Source organism: Pan paniscus, chromosome 8 (assembly GCF_029289425.2).
Source record: "Pan paniscus chromosome 8, NHGRI_mPanPan1-v2.0_pri, whole genome shotgun sequence".
NCBI lineage: Eukaryota > Metazoa > Chordata > Mammalia > Primates > Hominidae > Pan > Pan paniscus.
The window spans coordinates 40,725,562-40,749,416 of record NC_073257.2 but is presented as its reverse complement, the minus strand read 5'-3'; the positions used below and the strand labels follow the sequence as shown (position 1 = coordinate 40,749,416).

Sequence of the window (23,855 nt, the reverse complement as noted above, 5' to 3'; positions counted from 1 at the left end):
AGTCCGTGAAGTTCCAATTCACAGCCATAAACAGACAGCAGAGCAACAGCTACCCGAGTTCATGTTTTATCGGCATATTCTTTTCATAAGATCATAGGTAGAGTGGAAAGAATGCAGACTTTTGAGTTAGACAGATAGGCTTTTGAGCACCAGCTAAGCCACATGCCAGATGTGTGACCTTTGGGAAATTACCTCACCTTTCATTGTCTCAGTGTTCTCATCTGTAAAATGAGGATAATGATACCTTTCTCGCAGGGATGTTTTGAGGATGAGTAACAGTGTATGTGAACCATGTCACACATGCCTGTCATGTAAAAAGAACTCACTATGTCATCATCATAATTATGCCACAGCCTCTTGTCTATGATTTAAAGATGGGCTGTTTAGATTCTGTTCTCTTCTTCGCTTTATCATTAGCAAGCTCAGTTGAAAACGAACTACAGAGTAATCTACTTATATATGCCCATGTAAGTGTATTTCACCAGTTGTGATAAAAATTTCTTTATCGAAGGGGTAAATGAAGCTATCCTATTGCAGGGGCATATGAATAAACCTAACTCAGTTTGCATCCCTAAATTGCTTGGAATGTAAATAGATTTTGTATTCCAAATACAAACCAGACAACTAAAAATGTTGTGAACTTAGGCCTAACCCTAGAAAGGGGATACGGGACAGGATGGTGCATCTGAGCTGTGGTCTTTTAAAGTCAAGGGGAGACTCTAGAACTTCTCCAGTGGGGATGGCAGATTGATCCAAGGGCCTGACTGGGAAAATGCTGTTTGTAGGCCCACTGGACAATTTTGCAGTAAGAATGATTGAAATTATGTCTCTATTTTTAACCTTTCTTGGGAGGATACTTCTACCTTTGAAGATGATGACCTAGAATAACCTAATTTAGGGAAAATTTTCCAAATAAAGTCATTTGCCTCTGAATGTTCTTGGCACCCTACATGGGTGTAGTGAGCTTGCTTGTAAGGGTTAGATTATAAAGTTAGCATATTACCTAGGCCCAAAATCGAATATAGTCAAAATTTAAGGATATCACATTAGAGATGGCATATTTTTTCCCACTAATTCAAATATACCTAGTTTTTTTTCCCCTAGAGAGTTAATTTTTTTTTTTTTTGTAGTTAGAGATTTTTAAGAATAAGAAAGGAAGTGCTAGACTCTCACTTGGCAAAGTATCTCACACTCTGGCAGTCACTCCGGAGCTGAGACCTTCTAAGGAAATGGTGAATTTACATCCCTTCCTGTAGTTCTAGTTGTCTTGAGGGACAAGGCAGGCTGGGACACTCTATTTGCATTTTTTTTTTTTTTTCAGACGGAGTCTTACTCTGTCACCCAGGCTAGATCGCAATGGTGCCATCTCAGCTCAGTGTAACCTCTGCCTCCCAGGTTCAAGCAATTCTCCTGCCTCAGCCTCCCAAGTAGCTGGGATTACAGGCGTGTGCCACCATGCCCAGCTAATTTTTGTATTTTTAGTAGAGATGGGGTTTTACCATGTTGACCAGGCTGGTCTCAAACTCCTGACCTCAGGTGATCCACCTGTCTTGGCCTCCCAAAGTGCTGGGATTACAGGCATGAGCCACTGGGCCTGGCCTGCCCTCTATTTGGGTTTTATAATAGTGTTTTGCTGTGTTTGCTTCTGTGTGTGTGTGTGTGCGCGCATGTGTGTGAGAACATATATAATTGGGTTTGCATTATTTGTACTTAGAAGATACCTTCATTGCAACACCACTTGTTTTCCTTGTATTTTCTCTATTTATTTGAAAAAGTGAGTTTTAGAACTTACTCTGAATACTTTTTGAACCTTTAAAGTAGGTAAATATGTAAGCCCCTACATGGTGCCTGGCATATTATAGACAACCAATAAGCACTTATGTCTTTCGCCCTTTCCCTCAGAAGTCTCACCTGTCAATGCAGTCTCAGGTTTTACCTCGATGTGAATACATTCACAATGGAACCCTAGCCCTGTCCTCTCTGTTACATGGCAGCTCTTGTCTGAGTTTTGGGAGCAAGATTTTCTTTCCGTAAACTTACTGTACCTAGAGTGAATCCATCACCTCCCCTTTTACCTTAAGATAAAGAGCCAAGTTCAGATGTGAATTCCAGCAACTTCTATTGGTTAACTTGAGCAAATTATCTAATTTTCATATCCACACGTTCTAGGGGCAAATACTTTTTAACTTTCTCTCACACTCCTTTGGTTCATTCAACAAAGTTTCACCTGCATAATAGCATCATTATTGAGTATAATTTAAATAAATAATCTAACTAGGGCCTTCAGTTTGCCAGCTAGGGAAGCCGTTGTTGAACAAGGCAGAAGGCATTCCTGTTTTCACAGAACTCACAGTCTGTTAGACAATCAAGACAAAGAAGCAGGCAAGTACAATGCAGTGTGATAATTCCTTGGAAGTGGGAGTACAGGAAACACATGAACTCGGGAACCTAACCCAAATGTAAAGTGTCAGAGAATATTTCCTTAAGGTGCATCTGAGCTGAATCTTAAACAACAAGCGAGAATTAGTCAGGTGAGAAGACAGGAGTGTGCATAAAAGAGCAAGTAGCACATGATGAAGACCCAACACAAGGAGAAGTGGCCACGTTTCAGGAAGCAGGAGAAATTTCATGGCGCTGCAGCATACAGTGCAAGGAAGGAGTGGCAAGAATTAAGAGGAGAGATCATAGTAACTTGCGTCATGCAATCTATATAAACCTGTAAAAGAATTTACACTTGACTGTGAACACAGGATAAGACAAGTGGGAGGTGCTGGTGAGAAGTTTCGGGGCCATAAACCAGGATGGTGGAGAGAAGAGTGAACTACTGTGTGGGTTTTCTGCACTCTGTGGTTCAGGTGTGGGTATGGAGAGGGGCCAGTGGGTTGATCTTAGATGGGATGTTTCCTTGGCACGTGATAGGGTTTGGATCTGTGTCCCCACCCAAATTTCATGTTGAAATGTAATCCCCAGTGTTGGAGGTGGGGTCTGGTGGGAAGCGATTAGATCATGGGGGCGGATTTTCCCCTTGGTACTGTGTCGTGATAGTGAGTTCTCACAAGATCTGTTTGTTTAAATGTGTGTGGCACTCCCCTCTTCCCCTTCTTCCTGCTCCCGCCATATGAGACACCTCCCTCCCCCTTCACCTTCTGCCATGACTGTAAGTTTCCTAAGGCCTCCTCAGAAGCCAAGCAGAGGATAGAATCATGCTTCACAGGTAGCCTGTGGAACTGTGGGCCAATTAAACCCCTTTTCCTTATAAATAACCCAGTCTCAGGTATTCTTTATAGCAGTGTGAGAACAGACTAATGTGTGATAAAAGGACAGTGTGTAAAAGAGTTGAAGATATTAGCAAAAGAGTGGAAGACACCATGGCCCGTGAAAGTGGGGACATGAAGGGATGTTGAATTAAGGGCTGGAGAAGAATTTAGAATTAAGGGAAATGTGGAGCTTTTATTGTTGTTCTTGTTGTATTAAGGTAAGAGAGCCTTTATCAGTTTTAAGTGCTGATAGAAAGGAGCTAGAAGCAAGAGAAGTGAAGATTCAGGGAGAGCAGTCTCTAAGAGAAGATGTGAGAGTATACGGCTGGAAGGAAAGATAAAGGCTGCTTTAGAATGGGCATTGTGGTTCACGCCTGTAATCCCAGCACTTTGGGAAGCCAAGGTGGGTGGATCACTTGAGGCCAGGAGTTTGAGACCAGCTGGCCAACATTGCGAAACCCTGTCTCTACTAAAATTACAAAAATTAGCCAGGTATGGTGGTGCACACCTGTAATCCCAGCTACTCAAGAGCCTGAGGCATGAGAATTGCTTGAACCCAGGAAGCGGAGGTTGCAGTGAGCCATGATCACGCCATTGTACTCCAGCCTGGGAAGCAGAGTGAGACTGTCTCAAAAATAAAAATAAGCAAGTTAAAAAAAAAAAAGGTTGCTCTAGGTGGATCTAGATGCATCACTTTGGAGGAAGGACTTTGAAAACATTTCCATGTGTTGGCCTCTATGTTTTCTGAAGTAGTTGAGGTCTTCTGCTGAGCATGAGGTGGTGATAACAACACTAAATGTTTTATTTGTTCATTCAGCAGATGTTTATTAAGGATTTATTTGGTGGGGATGGTAAACAATATAATACTCCTGCCCTCATGGTGCCTTTATCTGGTGGGTGATACAGCCATTAAACAGTGTTTTGGCTAGTTGTCTGATTATGATTTTTAAGTATTATGAAGGAGATGTACAGGATGCTGTGGAACATGAAAGTGGGAACCCTCATCCTCTAGGATCAGGGGTGGCTTTCTGGAGGAAGCACTGTTTGAGCCAAGCTCTGAAGGATAGATCAGAATTCCTCTCAGCTTCAAGTAAAGGAGACAGTTGCAGGCAGACAGGGCAGGGTTCAGATCACACAGACCCTTGTAGACTAGGTAAAAAAAAAATATTTTTTTTTTTCTTGAGATGCAGTCTCACTCTGTCACCAGGCTGGAGTGCAGTGATGCAATCTTGGCCCACTGCAACCTCCACCTCTCAGATTCAAGCAATTCTCTTGCCTCAGCCTCCCAAGTAGCTGGGACTACAGGAACCCGCCACCATGCCCAGCTAATTTTTGTATTTTTAATAGAGACAGGGTTTTGACATGTTGGCCAGGCTGGTCTCAAACTCCTGATATCAAAGGATCCACCTGCCTTGGCCTCCCAAAGTGCTGGGATTACAGAAGATTTTAATCTTTTTTGGAAGACCCACTGGAAACTACATATCCAAGAATGTCAAGCATGAATGCAACAGGACCAGAATAACTCCTGGAAAGACCTTTCTGGCTGCCAGTTGATGCTAGATAATATGGAAGGACAGCAGATGTAAGGCAGATAAAAGGCTGTTTCAGGACAGGAGGCAAAACAGGGGTATTGTGGCAGCAGTGGCGATGGGGAAGCATAGATCTGATAGATCTGAAGAATGTTTAGGAGGTGAAATTGGCAGCCTTTGGTGGTTGATTCTAGGGATATTCAAGAGAGAAGTGACCAGGAGGCTCCCAGGTGTGGGTAGAGAGGAGCCTGGAGAAAAGTCGAAATTGCCATCATGGGGATCTAAGAAATCCAGATGATAAGGAAAACATAAAATGGTTGCTGGAGCACATGAAGGTCCTGGTTTATGCGTGGAGACCAGGAATGCGTGATGTTACTGCTGTCCAGGGGCTGCATGGGTTTTCTGCACTCAGTAGCTCAGCAGTGGGTATGGAGAGAGGCCATTGGGTTGGTCTTAGATGGGAGGTTTCATTGGCAAGTGTGATAAAGGACAAGTGTAAGAGAGATGAAGACATTAACAAAATCATAGAAGTGAAATGTCATTATATGACCATAGGTGTGGGAAGAATAACTGAGTGAGTGATCCAAGAAGATCAGAGAATGATACCATACTGGGGAGTTTGGATTTAATATTTTCATAGTGAATCAGCTCCTAGTGATGGCAAAGGCCAGGCGTGCCATGTCATGGTTGAAGTGAAGTAGAGAGGGAGGTCACCCGAGATCAGGAAGTCAGAGGCTGCATTTGGAAGCGATTTCTACATGGATATTGATGTCACCCAAGATGACGGCAGGATTTGGGGTGCAGAAAATGACAAGGGTCAGGTGCTAAAGTCATAGAGAGTGGTTTCCACAGGGGCAGGACTGCCCACTGGGGTGCATTATGGACATTGTTAGGGAACTTTTTTTGATGTCAAAATGGCTGATGGGTAGAGGGATGTAGACTTGACCCTTCTATAGAACAAAGATCTGACTGCATCCCACATGACTTCAACATGCTGTGCTAGACATTCAAGGACTGAGGAGATGATGCAGCATGTGGTGGGGTTTCTAGAAAAGCAAACTGTCTGGTGCACTGAAGCACTGTCTCATCCCACATACTATTCTTTATTTTATTTTATTTTTGAGACAGAGTCTTGCTCTGTCGCCCAAGCTGGAGTGCAGTGGTGCAATCTTGGCTTACTGCAACCTCCGCCTCCCTGGTTCAAGCAATTCTCCTGCCTCAGCCTCCCGAGTAGCTGGGACTACAGGTGCCTGCCACCATGCCTGGCTAATTTTTGTATTTTTAGTAGAGACAAGGTTTCACCATGTTGGCCAGGTTGGTCTCAAACTCCTGACCTCAAGTGATCTACCTACCTCGGCCTCCCAAAGTGTTGGGATTATATGTGTGAGCCACCGCGCCAGGCCCCATATACTACTCTTGGGTAAGCTCAGGTCATTTGTATTGTTTTCTTCACTTCGATAGCCTTGACATGCTATCCTTAGTTGTTTCCTTCTTTCCTTATCATATTCAAGGAAGTCTGATCTGTGGTTTCTATCCAAATGCTAGTTCTTATTCCTGGATTTACATGTACCACTGGGCTTTTGTTTTCCTGTTCTTTCTTGTGCAGAATAGCTCCTGATCTTTTAAATCCAAACTTATTTATTATAAGTAGGTGCAAACATCTGACTTGGTTAGGTTTTCTGCTCTAGTCATGCCAAGAATTTACATATTGAAATACATATTGCTTTATTATAAATTATTTTTTCTTCTTTCATATATTATTTTTAGTTAGGTCAATGTATTAATTTGGAAGGGAGAATTATGTCTATAAGTTATATTAGCAATTAATTCCATGTCAGGATATAAATGGGGTATTATGGCATATTTATTATAAGAGGGAGAATTGAGAGTTGCTGTCTTACAGAAAAGGGAAAGTTGCCAGAGAATTGATACTGGACAGCAGTGTGGAGAAAGGTTGAAGGTGGTAGTGAATGACCACCTCGGGACAGGTGTTTTTATACAAGGGTCAGGGACCTAGAAATGGCATGAGAGCAAGAACAGCACAGTCCCCAACTTCCCCCTCTTTGTCTTTGCTCATCCTTTTCCCTCCACCTGGGATGCCCACCCTACTTCTTTTTACACTTGCATGTTCTCCATTGTATGGTGTAAAACCTTATTCTTTCAAAGCCACCTGTGACCTCCTCAGGGTGGAAGAAGACATAGGCAAGGCAGTGAACAGTCAAGTACCTGGACACTGTGCTAGGCACTGTGCATGCGTTCTCAGTTCTCATTCATTCTGCCCAAGAAGGAAAAGGAACAGGCACACTTTTAGAATTAAAATGAAATCTAATTACGCCCCTGGCTTTCCCTTCCAGTGTCACCAGGTGAGGGCATAGCAGATGGGAAGAGATGGGACTCTACCTGAGGGCAGTGTGGTAGCTTGTGTCACCCGCTGAACCACACCATCCGTAAATGGACCCTGATGGCAGCATTGTGAGAAGCTTCTAGGTGGAAAGCAATGCTGGAAAGGGGGGACTTATGCCTGTCTAACTTTTGATTTCAGACTCATATTTGAAACTGTTCTTTGTTTTTTGTTTTTCTGGTCCCAGACTCATAATTAACCAGTGACTTTCTTTAAGATCAGAGTCAATTTGTCATATTTTGTTGTCCGCAGAATCTACTGTATGCCTTGCTCCTTATAGGTGTCCAGTGTGTATACATTGATTGAGTAAAGTGTGTAAGGTCTAGGCAAGTTTTCAAATGCTTAAGGAAGTCTATAGTACAGGAAAAGGTCTCAGCACATGTAAATGTGGCTGATTGTTTAGCAGATGTAAAATGCATAACTGAATTTGCATCCCAAATAAAGTCAGGGTGAAAAGTTTTGTTTTATTAACACTTAAAAACATTTAAAATTGACATTTTCACTATCTGCATTATACAATTGAATTTTCTTAGGTAGACATGTTTTTAGGCTCTTGTGGGTAGCTTATTATTTGGTAATACTTAAATACTCTTTTTTTGAGGAGTCTCACTCTGTCGCCCAGGCTGGAGTGCAGAGGCGCAATCTCGGCTCACTGCAAGCTCCGCCTCCTGGGTTCACAACATTCTCCTGCCTCAGCCTCCTGAGTAGCTGGGACTACAGGCACCCGCCACCATGCCTGGCTAATTTTTTTTGTATTTTCAGTAGAGATGGGATTTCACTGTGTTAGCCAGGATGGTCTCAATCTCCTGACCTCGTGATCTGCCCACCTCGGCCTCCCAAAGTGCTGGAATTACAGGCATGAGCCACCACATCCAGCCTAAATACTCTAGAGTATATCTCATTTAAACATAAATCTTTCTGTCCTTTTTGAGGAAAAGGTGAGGATTTCAATTGAAAAAGTAAAAAAGCAACAAAAGAAATCTAGCATTTTCTTAAGTTCAAGTTAACAGAAAATAATCTCTTTACTTAGGATGCAAAGCTGGATCCATGTTTTCAGTCTGTCTTAGAGACTCATGTCAGTTACAGAAATGTTTATGTGGTGTTTTGTCCGATAATGAATTTCTGTTACCCTGTTTTTCAGGTCCCGTGGGAGTAGGGCTGAATGAACTGAAACGAAAGCTGCTGATCAGTGACACCCAGCACTATGGCGTGACAGTGCCCCGTGAGTTCTGCGCTCTTCAGTGTTCCTATGACTACACTTACAATAATTTTAAATTTTTAAAAAATTATTTTAAAAAATTTTTAACTTGTTTTTAAAATTTTTTGGGTACATGGTAGGTATATGTATTTATGGGGTACGTGAGTTTTTTTGTTTTTTTTTTTTGAGATGGAGTCTCACTCTGTTGCCAGGCTGGAGTGCAGTGGCGCAATCTCAGCTCACTGCAACCTCTGCCTCTTGGGTTCAAGCAATTCTCCTGCCACAGCCTCCCAAGTAGCTGGGAGTACAGGCACGTGTCACCACACCCAGCTTATTTTTTGTACTTTTAGTAGAGACAGGGTTTCACTATGTTGGCCAGGATGGTCTTGATCTCTTGACCTTGTGATCCACCTGCCTCGGCCTCCCAAAGTGCTGGGATTACAGGCATGAGCCACCACACCTGGCCAAGGTGTTTTGATACAGGCATGAAATGCTGAAATAAGCACATCATGGAGAATGCGGTATCCATTCCCTCAAGCATTTATCCTTTAAGTTACAAACAATTCAATTACACTCATTATTTTAAAATATACAATTAAGTTGTTATTGACTATAGTGACCCTGTTGTGCTATCAAATAGATCTTCTTCATTCTTTGTAACTATTTTCTTTTTGTACTCGTTAATAATGATTGCTTAGTACTTACCAAGCACGTATGGTATCAGGCACTGTTCTGAGCACTCACTCATCTAGACCTCCCAGCTGCCCCAAGAAGTATATAGTGACATCCCCATGTTACAGAGGAGGAAACCAAGGCAAAAGTGGTTAAAGGATTTGCGCTAAATTACACAGATTTTTGGCAGAATATTTGTTAATCACAGCTTCCCTACTCTTGGGTTTTTATGGTGAATTTTAGTACACATATGACATCAAATTATTACTTACAAATTTTCTTCTAAATAAAAGTCTAACAATTCTGTTTCCTAAAATAAGTGCTAATGTTTTCCAGAGTTTTTCACTAGCTTTAAGATTAGAGAATCAAATCACAGAGAGCTGAAGGAGACTTAATTATAATATAAACCTTTCTTAATTACTTTTTATATGTAGTAATTGGCAGATGATGTTAAATGGGCTTTTCGTGGCTATATAGTTTAAATATGGTAAGCTTCTTTTCAGTACACAGAATTAGATTTATTTTTATAAAAGTGGTTTTCATAGGCATTCTTACAAATAAAATGTGATGCTTGAAACATTTTGATCTGCAGAATAAAGGCCATTTGACTACTTAATATGTTGATATTAGAAAGCTGTCTAAAAGGCTAAATTGAAATGTTGGCTTTTTTCAAGCGGTTTTAGTACTGTTTTAAAAAATTTACTTGTATGTTGCCCTTAGCGATGTTCTCTAGTTTTGGAAGAGTTCAGCTTTATTTTAAAATTATAGTTTTCTGTGACCTCAAGTTCCTTCTTTTTACATTTTTCCAAATTATTGCTTGTAATCATTTTCAGTCACAAGATATAGGACTGCTGCTTTCTACCAACAGAGATGAAAGTTAATGAAAATGTGGAACTAGACATTTTTTTTGCCTGTAATTATTCACCTCAATTACAAAAGCTGAATTGCAATATATAAGTTATTAGAAAATTTTACAAAATAATTTTTAAGCTTACAGGTGAGCAATTATAGAAGAGACCTAGAAGATGCAAAAACAGATTACAAAGAAAAAAAAAAACGAATTTTTAAACTTCCTACTGTGTATTCATCTCCTTTGTTTGTCTTAATTTTTGTAGCCTTCCCAGTCAAGTATAAGATGGTTGATATTATCTCTATTTCACAGAGAAGGAGATAGGGATAGAAAGGATATGTTGACTTGAGTTCCATAGATGATAGGTGCACTTGGATTCGAAACCAAGTTTTTTTTGATACCAGTTCTCATGTTCTTCCTCCTATATTAACACTAGCAATCCTTTAAAACTACAGACTATCTTTGTTGTATTCCAGTAAGTAGTCAAAACTGACTTCTTTTGAAGATGAGAAATATCCATAAGCCAATCTATCCCATGTAACTCCCTATGAGAGATGTGATATTATGGAAGGACCTAGGGCAACAAACATACTTTAGCCTCAATTTACCCAGCTGTTTAAATGTTTGCCTCTGAAGTTGTTATAGAAGTTGACAATATTACAGAAAGGTTGTGGGACTGGGACTCTCCAAAGAAATCCCCAAAGTAGTTATTTTTCACTCTGATTTACTTTTAGACAGATATCAATGTCAAAATGTCTTCATATAGTAATGTTTCACTGGCTTGCCTGATGGTAAGACTCTCATGGAGTTCTATAAAAAGATATGCCCAAGTATCTGTATTTATAGCATGTTTGGAAAATACCGCATCAAACCAGGGTGATTTAATTAATTAAAGTAGAATATATTTTAAGAGTAATTTTAGAATTTCAGGTAGTTTTGCTTTGTAAAATACTTTGGGCAGAGTCTTGAATATTGGAGAAAAATGATTGCTTTGCTTATACCACCAGTATTGTTTGATGTTTATTTCTATAATTCTCTTTTTGAAAGCATGTATTACATATCCACCAGAAAAAGTTATGGAGCAAAGGAACTCCTGCACATTGCTGGTGGGAATGTAAATTAACACAATCATTTTGGAAAACTAAGTAGCAGTATCCACTAAAGCTGAGCAAACACATACCCTTGACCCAGCAATTCCGCTCCTACTGCACACCCAATGGAAATGCATAAGTACGTTCACCAAAAGACATGTACTGAGCTATTCTTAGTCATTATTCATAAGAGCTCAGAACTGGAAACTACTCAAATGCTTATCATTTGAATGAATAAGTAAAATGGAGAAGTAAAGTATAGTATATGCATACAAAGTATAGTATATGCATACAATGGAATACTGTAAAGCAATGAGAATGAACAATCTGCAACTACATGCAACAATAAGAATGAATCCCGCAAATGTGTTGAACAAAAGGAGGCAGACACAAGAGAATGAATGAGGCAGCGTGATTTCATTTTTATAATTGCAATAAAGGCAACATTCATGTGTGCTGTTAGAAATCTCAAGGATTTGGGTTAGAACAGGAACTCAAGAGGTGATTCTGGAGTGCTAGCAATTTTCTGCTTCTTGTTAGAGTGCTGGCTACATGGGGGTGTTAAACACTTTTATGTGTATATATATCAGTTATTGTATAATACTCAGGCTTTAAATGTTAAAAAGAAATAATAGTTTAACTGTAGTTTGCTGATTTTCTGGTTTTCCTAAAGTGCTATAGTTACGTAAATATTTCAAGAGGAAGCTGAGTGATTTTACATGAGACCTGTCTGTACTATTTTTGTAACTACTTGTGAATTTGTAATTACTTTAATTTAAAAACATTATTTAAATGGATGCTAAATCAGGTACTCGAGCTAAAATGGCTGAATGAGCTATATGAAATGTTTAAAAATTATCCATGTAATAATATTAAACATTCAAAGTTGCTTTTCAAGAAAGTGGTGGCTAAAACCCTTGCTTTCTGTCTTTTGCTCCTCTGTGGGAAGTTTCTTATTGATTGATTGATTGTAGAGATGGAGTCTCACTATGTTGCCCAGGCTAATCTCAAACTCCTGGCCTCAGATGATCCTCCTGCCTCAGCCTCCCAAAGTGCTGAGATTATAGTTGTGAGCCAACATGCCCAGCCTGTGGGAAATTTCCTCCTTGAAAAGCAACATCAACATTGTTTTAAGGCTGTATAGGTTATCATCAATAAATCTGAATGACTATTAATACAACCAGTCAAAAGGGTCTCTTGTACATTAAATTAAAATAAAATAGGTAACAAAAATTATTATGGTAGACATCAAATATTTGATAGCTTCCAAAATCTCTGTAGTCTAGAATTTGGGCATTCTAAGTCAACCACATCTATTAATCACTTTCTGTGGTTCTCAGAAAGATGTATATTGCAGTTTTTGTGTTTTTGTAGGTTTTAAAGCATCCATGTTCTAGACAACTTCTTTGTCCATACAATACTTCACTTGAATTTTCTTTAAAAATAAAAAAAAGGCGTTATAACTAGGGTACCAGTTTAAACTTTTTTTCCGTATCTCCCCAGGACAGCTATTTTGGGATATTTTGGGGACATGGGAAGAGGGCTCCTATTTTGTTTTCTATTTTGCCTTAACTGGTATACATAGTGGGTACTCAGTGAGCTGTGATGGAGTCGTGCCTGCCTTGTGGGTAATATGCACATCTTTCCCTTGGAATCTCCTTCACATAAGAATTTCAGATCTCTTATTCAGTATTCCTTGTTGTGAATGAGTTCATGAGGTTCCTGTGGAACTCATTACAATTAGGCACTGACATTCTTTGTCAGTAAAATAACATCAGACCTAGGTAATTCAGGTTGATTATGATAAGCAAACAATTTGGTTGTAGACACATTACCTTTTAAATGCATGTGGCAGTGTCATAAATGTCTTGTTCAATTACCCCTTGATGTGGTTCTAAAAGTATTTTAACCCTGCTGCGGGATGCCGTGTGTCAGGGAAGTGATCTTTCAACCATGTGTTGCAGATTTTCAACCAAAGTGTCCTGCCATCATAATTGAATAAAAACAATCTTTTCTCTGTCCGTAAGAAAGAAATCAATGCACAGAAAATTCTCAATTTGATTTTCAACAATACTTTTTACTTAGGCTTACTATTTGCTAAAGGAACACACTAGCAAATAGCAACAACACAACTGATTAAGTAATGAATGAATATTAAGCCTAAACTCCAAAGCAGGGCATTATACTAATTTTAATATATCTCATGTTCTTGGATATTAATCGTGTTATATACCCTCAGTAGGGTATTTTTCTGCTGCAAAACTTTAGTGTTTGTGATAGAATACAATGTACCAGTTTAGAAGACAGTGCACCAGTACTTCATGCTATTCCTGTAAAGAGTGTGACATTTCATTTTAAAGACTAGCACTACCTCTTGGTGCACCACCTGCAGAACAGGTATGAAAAACTGTTTCAAGAGATCTGAGCATTGTATTAAAATATTCTTGCTAACTAAATAAAAGGGAATTAAGCTTTTGGATATAACTTAAATTAGTTGGATTTTATAAATTCATTACTTTTTCTATTAAGTTACATTTTCCGTACTTCTCAGATTCTTTTTTATAACATCAAGATGTAATTGGAATAAACTGCACATATTTAAAATGTGCAATTACATCAGTTTTAGCATCTGTGTACACATGTGAAAACATCAGCACAGTCAACATAATGAATGTTTCCATCTCAAAAAATTTCCTTGTGCCCTTGGTAATCCAGTCTTCCACCCTGTTCCCAGGCAACCACTGATCTGCGTTCTGTCACAATAGATTATTTGGAATGATTTAGTATGTTATCTAAATAGGATTATACAGTATGCATCCACTTTTTTCTTTGCCAGACTTTTTCCACTCAGCATAATGAATGTAAGATTCACCCATGTTGTCTCCTACATCAATAATTCATTCTTTTTCATCCCTTTTCATGCTGAATAGCGTTCCATTGTATAGAACTACTACAATTTGTCTATCTATGCACCTGTTGATGAGTATTTAGGGGTTTCTTCCTCTACCCCTATTTTTGGCTATTATAAATAAAGTTATTACAAGGTTTTTGTACAAGTCTTTTGACAAATATGTTTTTGTTTCTCTTGGCCAAATATGTAGGAGTGGAATGGTGAGGCCATATGGTTTAATTTTTTGAGAAACTACTAAACTGATGTCCAAAGTGGTTATACCATCTTACAAACCTCTAGTAGCGTATGTGAGCTCCAGGTGCTTCACATCCTTGCCAACACTTGGTGTAGTCAGTCTTCTAAACTTTTGTCAATGTAGTAAGTACATAGTGGTATCTCATACTTCAGTTTGCATTAACTAATGACTAGCATAATTTTATGCAGCAGTCCCCAAACTTTTTGGCATCAGGGACCAGTTTCACAGAATCACAGAAGACAATTTTTCCACAGACAGGGCAGGAGGGGATGGTGTCAGGATGAAACTGTTCCACCTCAGATCATCAGGCATTAGATTCTCATAAGGAGTACCTAATCTAGGTCTCTCACACGTGCAGTCCACAATTCGGTTCGTGCGCCTAATGCCGCTGCTGATCTGACAGGAGGAGGAGCTCAGGTGGTAATGCTCCTTTGCCTGCCCGTTGCTCACCTTCTGTGTGGCCTGGTTCCTAACAGGCCACAGACTGGTGTGGCCTGGGGATTGGGGACCCCCGATCTTCTTTGGTAAAGTGCGTGTTCAAATCTTTTGACTTTTTTTTTTTTTTTTGAGACAGAGTCTTGGTCTGTCACCCAGGCTGAAGTGCAGTGGTGTGATCTTGGCTCACTCCAACCTCCACCTCCTGGGTTCAAGTGATTCTCCCACCTCAGCCTCCCGAGTAGCTGGGATTACAGGTGTGTGTGCCACCATGCCTGGCTAATTTTTATATTTATAGTAGAGTTGGGGTTTCACCATATTGGCCAGGATGGTTTCGAGCTCCTGGCCTCAAGTGATCCACCTGCCTCAGCCTCCCAAAGTGTGGGATTACAGGTATGAGGCACTGTGCCTGGCCCATTTTTAAAAACTGGACTGTTTGTCTCGTTACTGAGTTTTGAGAGTTCTTTACATACTGTTGGATACATGTCCTTCATCTGATAAATGTGTTACACATATTTTCTTCCAGTCTATGGCTGACCTTTTCATTTTTTTTTTAATGGTGTCTTTTAAAAAGCAAAAGTGTTTAATTTTGATGAAATTGAATTTATCAATCTTTTATGTTTTGTAATTTTTCTGTTCTATGTAAAAGTTCCTTGCTATCTCAAGGTTGCAAAGACATTCTCCTGTTTTCTTCTCGAAGTTTTACAGTTTTAGGTTTTACATTTAGGTCTTGACCCATTTCGAGTTATTTTTCATGTTGTTACTTAGCAAACTTGCCTTGCTCCTGATCTCAGGGGAAAACAGCTCCATCCTTTATCATTAATATAATGTTGACTTTATCAGTTTGAGGACATTCTTGTTACTCCTAGAATGGTGTCGAAGTTTTTAAAAAATGCTTTCTTTGCATACGTTGAGATGATTGTTTTGTCTGCCATTATTCTCTTAATGCTGTGAATTCTACTGCTTTTCTAATGTTAAAGCCAACCTTTGGTGTGTGTGTGTGTGTGTGTGTGTGTGTGTGTGTATTTACTAAATTATGGAAATGATTGAATTTAAGCTACTATTTTATTATTTGTTTTCTGTTTGTCTCTTCTGTATTTTATTGTATTTTTCTTCTTTTTCTGCCTTCTTTTGGATTATTTTAGTGTTTTTTAATTTCCGTTTTAATCTACCTGTTGACTCTCTGGTGGTATCTCTGGATTAGCTTTTTACTGGTTGCTCTGAATATTAAAGTATGCATATCTAACCATTCATGACCTGCTTGCAGTTTAACTTGGTGTCATTTCACATAAAATACAGAAACCTGGCAGCCATTTAAGACCCTTTCCCCCAGCCTAATCTTTTTGTTTTAGGTGTCAAATGTATTACATTTGCATACATTGAAAACTATCAGACAATATTATAACTTTTCTTTAAAATAGTCATATATATCTTAATGAACTTAACAGGAAAAAAGTAGACGTTTACATTTACACAATTATTTCTTTCCTCATTCCTGAATATAAAAGTTTCCTTTTTATCATTTATCTTCAGCCTAAAAAACTTCCTTGAATATTTTTTTTGAACAGTCGGCTGTGAATTCTATTAGTTTCTCTTCATCTGAGGAGGTCTTTATTTTGACTTTATTCTTGAAACACATTTTGATTAAGTATTTTCCTTTAGTGCTTTAAAGATATTATTTCATTGATTTCTTATTTTTATGATTTATAATAAGAAATCTGTGACAGTTTAAATCATTATTCACTTATGTGTTCAGTGTTTTTTCCTAGCTGCTTTGAGATTTTTTATTTATCTTTGGCTTTTAATAGTTTGATTATAATGTGTCTAGGCATAATTTTTCCCTTCTGAGTGTATCCTGTTTGGGATTTGCTGAGCTGCTGAAATTGGTAAGTTTATGTTTTCACCAAATTATAGAAGTTTGGGGCCTTTATTTCTTCAAACATATTTTTCTGCCCCAATCTCTTTTTTCCTCTCCTTCTAGTACTCCTATGACATATATGTTTTCTCATAGGTCCCTGGAGTTCTATCTATATTTTTAAAATCTTGTTGTTGTTGTTGTTGTTTAGATTATATAATTTTATTGTTCTGTCTTCAAGTTCACTGGCTTTTCTTTCTGTCATTCTGTTATTGTGCCCATCTAGTGATTTGTTTCTGTTGGATATTTTTATTTTTCAGTTCTACAATTTCTATTTGTTTTTTTCTTTATAGTTTCTGTTCTTCTGCTAAGAATTTATATTTTTGTTCAATTCAAGTATATTTTCCCTTACCTTTTCAAGCTTAGTCATGGTACCTGTTTGAAAGACTTTGTCTAATCTAACTTCCAGGTCATTCAGGGTTGCCATCTGTTATCTTTCCCCTTGAAAATTGGTGGGTTTTTTTGTTTGTTTGTTTGTTTGTTTTGGTTCTTTCATGTTGAATAATTTCAGATTGCATTTTGGACATTGTGAATATAATGTTGTATTAACACTAGGTCTTGTTACCATATTCAGGAGAATGTTGATGTTTTTATTTTAGCTGCCAGCTTCTTTTATCTCACTTACCTTTGTTATATTGATTTGGGTCTATTAGGATGCAAGGATTAGTCTAAGACTTGTGTGCATGGTTCAGATCTCAGCTCAGTTCTTTAAGCCTTTTCTTCATTGGCTTAGATATGTTTTGTGATACTCTTTTTCAGGGGTTAGGCTGAAACCTGTACATTCCACTCTCAGTTCATAAGGCCTTTGCCATGCTGGTTTGAGTTTGAACTACATGTGTGTAGCACAGAGAGGATTCTTAGACTATTGTTGACTTATACACAGAATTGAAGTATTTTCTTCTCCAGCTTTCTTCTCTCCTGGATTTCCTCCACAATTTTCAACCCACACACAGAAGTGAAGTATTTTCTTCTCCAGCTTTCTTCTCTCCTGGATTTCCTCCACACTTTTCAGCCCACAAGGACTTTTTCTACCCCCCGTCCCAAGTTCTTTGCACCAGAACGTTAGGGCTTCTATTGGCATTTAGCTGCAGATTCTACCATGCTGCTCTGTGAAGGATTCCCACCCTTGGGGCAAAGCTAAGAGGAAAATAGAGTTAAACTCCTCCCCATGCAGTTTGACTCCCCTCTACAGTCTACCTGCTTTACTTATTTTCAAAGTGTTCAGGTAGTTTCTTGGCATCCATAGTTTTTAGTTGGGATCTGCAGGAAGGATGGCCTGTAGTGGGTTTACATTTGCCATGTCAGCACTGGAGTGCCTTGGGCTTTGTTCACGTTGTCGTTTTAATGAATCCTATATTTTCTGCTCCATTTTAGTTCATTAATAAATAATTAGGCAAGATTACTGAAAGGTTAGAAGTTCAATAGTATTCTAAGATGATGCTATTTATAACTTTGCAAAGGAGGAATGAGTGGCACACAGAAGTATTTGGCTTCACTTGGCTGGTAAAACAAAACTTTGATGGCATACCCACTATGTCCCATGAGAAGAAGAGAGTCAAACAGTTTCAGAGTTTACCTGACAACTTAGTGGTTAATAGATTTGCTTTAATGAATGAAGATCAATAAAGATAATAAGCATATTATTTGCAAAAAAAAAAAAAGGTTTTTTTTCCTCAGGAGTTTAAATAGCACTCTTGTATCAGGTTAGAGGGCCTTCAAAATAGCAAATAATAGCAGAGACATACAATGCAATTAACTTTTTAACCCATCTTCAAATCAATATAATTTTAATAACAGTGGAAAATCTGGATTTATAACAGCTTACTATATTTTATTAGCTAATTTGCTTTTTAAATACATTTTTAAATCCTGTTGAAAAAACTAATTAAATACCCTTGATTTCTTTTTTAGTATTTTCCTTAAGGTGGCTGATGTGGGCTTTTCTAAACTCCTTTTCATTAAATCATAGATACCACCAGAGCAAGAAGAAGCCAGGAGAGTGATGGTGTTGAATACATTTTCATTTCCAAGCATTTGTTTGAGACAGATGTACAAAATAACAAGTATGTGGACATTTTTGAGAATTTTCATGTGACTGTTTTTTATAAGCATATGCCTGTCCAGTTTTAGACAACTGAGAGTTCTCCATTTGAAGTGTATTTTAATTATCATAATAATATTTGAAACAGATGAAAAGGTAATAATTTGGTTGGTAATTATTGTTAATCTTCACCTCTAATTTTTTAGTAACCTGGATTTGCTTCATTTCTATGAAATGTGTAGACACTGCTTTGCAGAATGAGGGAAGGTTGCAAGTGTCTAATTCTGATCTCCTTCCAGCCCACTAATTGAATCTTAACATGTAATTTGGATAGAATTTTACTTCAAAAACCAACAACTATGTAGTATATCACTAGGTCCAGCGTCTGCTTCACACACCTGCGTCTCATTCTCTCATTGGCTCTTCAAAAAATTGAAATGATGATAATTAACTTGCTGGTACCGTCTTCTCTAGCTAGCTCCAAGCCCACCCCAATGCCCCCTGCCCAGGTTTTCCATCTGCTGAGGCACAAATATTTTAGGCTATCAGAAGCAATATGTGTTTTAATGCAGGATTGTGGGATTTTATTAAAACATCGAAATGCTTTTTTCGCGTTTGGCGCAGTGATTGTGTTTTTATAGCACATGATCGACTGCCCTGCCTCCATTAGCCACCACCCAGCGCCTCTAGTTCTGAAGCCGGGCTGGGTTACTCCGTAGCGTGCAATGAAATTCCAGTAGTTTCTATTGTTTGGCTTATTCACCATTTTATTGCATTGCATTAGTTCTGAAGAAAAAGGGGGTGATGGAAAACATTAGAGCCCTACTAGACTAAAGTACTTTTTTTCTGCTTAAGTGTAATTTAAGCAAGTGTTACTGATTTGAAAATGTATAATAAAAGATTTTTTAAAAACTGACATTTTGAAATACTTGGCTCTGTTTATATTATTAAACACAGTTTAAAAAAATTACGTGTTCAGCAGAAATGTCTTTTACCTATGAATTTTATCTTGCCACCTATAATTGTTTTAAATTCACAAATGATTCCAATGCATTTAATTTTTTACAGGTTTATTGAATATGGAGAATATAAAAACAACTACTACGGCACAAGTATAGACTCAGTTCGGTCTGTCCTTGCTAAAAACAAAGTTTGTTTGTTGGATGTTCAGCCTCATGTAAGTAAACAATGAGCTATTCAATACCCTTCTGACCCATGTCATCTACAGCACCTCATGTGAGCATTTCAGTATGAAATAATATGAAGTCAACTCACTTTTGGCATATATGTGGCTTTTCTGAGATGGCAAAGCATTTAAATATAATTGGAGACATCTTTGGTGGAGAAAAAGAAAAGCCCATAATATTATTAGAAAGAGAAGTGGAGGAAGCTCCAAGACCTGTGTTTGTAACTCTTATTTATATTCAGTTTTTGTCAAGTAAAGCAACTCTTAGATGTTTCTATATATTCTGTATTTTTAAAAAATACATCACATTGTTACATGCATAATGCATTCTTATGTGTTATGTATTAGTATCAGTGTCTATAATTTTTAACGATGGACATTTTGGTTCCAGGTCTTTGACTTTGGTTCTGTATATATCGTAGCAAATAACCCCCCACTAGAACTGAAGGGCATTTTGCAGGAAATGTACTGAATGAAAGCCCCATTGCAACTGCCATGTCTGCACCTGTCATCCTGGAAACTCCATTATGAACTTTCTGAACTGAGAACTTCAGTGGATGAGGCCATTCAATTCCCTATCAAACCATACATCTTCCAGCAGATCCCCAGCCCACAGCATTTTCCTCATCCCCCAGGGACCATGGTTTCTCCTTCCACTGATGGCTGTACCCTGGGGTGCAAAACCTCCAAATGCTAGAATGACCTGCGGAAGCCCTTTGGACCTCTAAAGGAAGATGAATCTGGAGTTAAAGTGTTTCAAGAATCAGGAAGGCTGCCTCCTGACTTGGGCACTGTGTTAGTCCCTTGTTGCACTGCTCTGAAGAAATACCTGAAACTGGGTAATTTACTAAAAAAAAAAAAAAAGTTTAATTGGCTCACGGCTCTGCAGACTGTACAGGAAGTGTGATGCTGGCATCTGCTCAGCTCTGGGGAGGCCTCAGGAAACTTGCCATCATGGCGGAAAGCAAAGGAGGAGGGTTGAGCACTTCACATGGCCAGAGCAGGAGGAAGAGAGAGAGAGGAGCGAGGTGCCACACACTTTTAAACAACAGGGTCTCACAAGAACTGACTATTGTGATGACAGCACCAAGGGGGATGGTGTTAAACCCCGGGAAAATGTCCCTATGATCCAGTCACCTCCCACAGGCTGTACCTACAGCAGTGGGGATTACATTACAACATGAGATTTGGGTGTGGACACAGATCCAAACCATATCAGGCACCAACAGTGAATGGGACAGTCCTGCTTATGCAGAGCCTCTCTGCTGGTGTCCCAGTTCCAGTTGCTGTCAGACTCCCACAGTGTAGTATCAGCTCATGAATAATAACTTTCAGCTCTCACCCTTTGTAGATAGGTCCCCAGAAGTATAGAGTATAGAACATCAACGATTTGATGAAGGAATCTAGACAGGCATCATGGAGAGCAGGAGGCTGGCCTTGTAGGGTACTCTGAAGGATAGGGTGAAAGAGGAGAACTCCTGCCTGAAATCAGAAAGGGGCTTAAAAGGGATGGTTGGAAGACATTTGTGGACAGAAAGTTATTTAACTCATCACACCTTTGGAATATTTGATCTAAAAACCAGTTTTGTGATATTTTTAGTCACTTCTGTTCAATGTTAATTATGATGTATTGCAGAACATTTTAAAATGCCAAGTTACATTCCCCAGCTTCTTTTCAGAAGTGTTTGTTACATTTAATTGTCAACAGTTAATTGAATAATAATATATTGAAATGACTACTGACCTTAATTAAAGAATAATTTTGAGGAATTTTCTCCTAGAAAGAAAATTCAGTAATTCATGATGCTATGGAGAAATTTGAGAAAACTTTCTTTTCTTCCTTGTAGACAGTGAAGCATTTAAGGACACTAGAATTTAAGCCCTATGTGATATTTATAAAACCTCCATCAATAGAGCGTTTGAGAGAAACAAGAAAAAATGCAAAGATTATTTCAAGCAGAGATGACCAAGGTGCTGCAAAGCCCTTCACAGTAAGTATAATGATGCTTGGGGGCCAGGTGTGGTGGCCCACACCTGTAATCCCAGCACTTTGGGAGGCCAAAGCAGGAGGATCATTTGAGTCCAGGAGTTCAAGACCAGCCTGGCCAACGTGGTGAAACCTCATCTCTACAAAAAATACGGAAATTAGCCAGGCATGATGGTTGGACACCTGTAGTCCCAGCTACTTGGGAGGCAGAGGTGGGAAGATCACAAGACCCCAGGAGACTGAGAGTGCAGTGAGCTGAGATCACACCACTACACTCCAGCCTGGTAGGCAGAGGTGGGAAGATCACAAGACCCCAGGAGACTGAGAGTGCAGTGAGCTGAGATCACACCACTACACTCCAGCCTGGGCGACAGAGTGAGACCCTGTCTCAACAACAACCACAAAAAGCTTGGAGATAAGATATAAGCAGTAGATAAGATGTAAGATACAGTTGTATATATGAAAACATATATACAGCTGCATGTACTCGGGAAGAGTATAATAGATACAAAAATCAGTGAAAGAATTGTATTTAGGTACATACCTTTTGAACAGTTACACTTCTTGTGCTTTGGTGAATGGATCTTCATATTCAATTGACTCAAAACTATTTTGTATGCTATTATGTGAACATTTCATACTATTGTAGGCTGAACGTTTGTATAAAATCTAGACCAATTAATTTTCAGAGCAGCCTTATTTTTAAAGCTAAAAATACCATCAGTAACTGTTACTCATTAAGAGTCCAAATGAAATATTTAATAATGTGCCTTGCTTGTCTCCTTGTGTCAACAATTATATTTAGCACAGCAAAAGAAAATCACTATTTTGGGTATAGGATAAGTAGACCAATATTATTCAGCAATAATATTTGTATTTTCTATGAGTGTTACTGGAAATGATGATTGTGGTATATTCATGACTATAATGGGTTCTGGCAAGACCTTTTATTGTTTTTCTTCTTAATCTTAATATATTCTACCTTTGGACCAAAAATCAAAAGCAAAGAAATTAAATGTGAAGAGCTTATTTTTTTCTTGCCCCTCTTAATTAGCTCATCATTAACTTTAGTTTATATTAATTTATGAACTGTTCATTGTGGTTACAAAATACAGATCACATTTCTGATTCCCAGTATATTTGATAAATACCTTTTTTTACATGCCAACAGTACATATCCGTTCTGAGTAGGTACTGTCATACAATGTTAGTTACTCAGGCTCTTGATCAACACTAAAATTAAATTTTCTGTTGTTGTGAAATCTTATGTGACAATGAAATGCAGACTCAAATTATTTCAGCATGTTGCAACATAAAGATTTATTGTACTATTTAGACATTTTAAAGGTTTCTCAACGAAGATAAGAAAGGATAACATATTCTTAGGATTTGGCTCTCTTACATTTATGTTATATAGCCAACTAAAATACTTCCTGGCTTTAAAAATGTGAGACACGAAGGCTCCTGAAACACTTTTAATGAGACATCGAAGGAACGTGGTAATCAGCCGGGCGTGGTGGCTCATGCCTGTAATCCCAGCACTTTGGGAGGCCGAGGCAGGTGGGGATCACTTGAGGTCAGGAGTTCCAGACCAGCCTGGTGAACATGGAGAAAATCCATCTGTACTAAAAATACAAAAATTAGCCAGGTGTGGCGGCACGCTTCTGTAATTCCAGCTACTTGGGAGGCTGAGGCAGGAGAATTGCTAGAACCCCGGAGGCAGAGGTTGCGGTGAGCCAGGATTGCACCACTGCACCCCAACCTGGGCGACAGAGTGAGACTCTGTCTCAAAACAAAAAACAAAAAACATGGTAATCATCCTTTTACAAATTTGTCCAACTCTGAAAAAGGAGTTTATATTATAAATTCCTTCCTATGAATAAGCATAAATAATGCAGCCAAAACATCAGAGTAAACAATTCTTTTCTCCAATAGCTATTTTAATACTGACATTTCCCCATAATGATGACTAGTGACTCATTATCCTGCAATTCAGTTAAGGCAGGAGTTTTGACTCTTGCCAGAGTAGTTTTTTGTTACAAGCAAATCATAGAAATAGTATTAGAAATTATGGCTTCTGAAGCACTTGTGGTTAAAGAGGATGACTTTTATTTCTGGCTGAGGGGAAAGACTGAACACAGAACAGC

General features: G+C 38.6%; 1 protein-coding gene across 10 annotated transcripts in view; it reads left to right on the top strand.

The window, feature by feature from the left end:
• The window catches only part of MPP7 (MAGUK p55 scaffold protein 7), a 284,148-nt gene that overhangs the window by 257,131 nt on the left and 3,162 nt on the right, over positions 1–23,855 (top strand). For all 10 annotated transcript variants that reach the window (XM_055092545.1, XM_003821435.5, XM_034930201.3 and 7 more), the window contains 4 exons: positions 8,329–8,409; positions 18,464–18,557; positions 19,604–19,712; positions 21,569–21,712. In XM_055092545.1, coding sequence (XP_054948520.1) covers positions 8,329–8,409; positions 18,464–18,557; positions 19,604–19,712; positions 21,569–21,712 — 428 coding nt within the window. The remainder of the gene's footprint in view (positions 1–8,328; positions 8,410–18,463; positions 18,558–19,603; positions 19,713–21,568; positions 21,713–23,855) is intronic.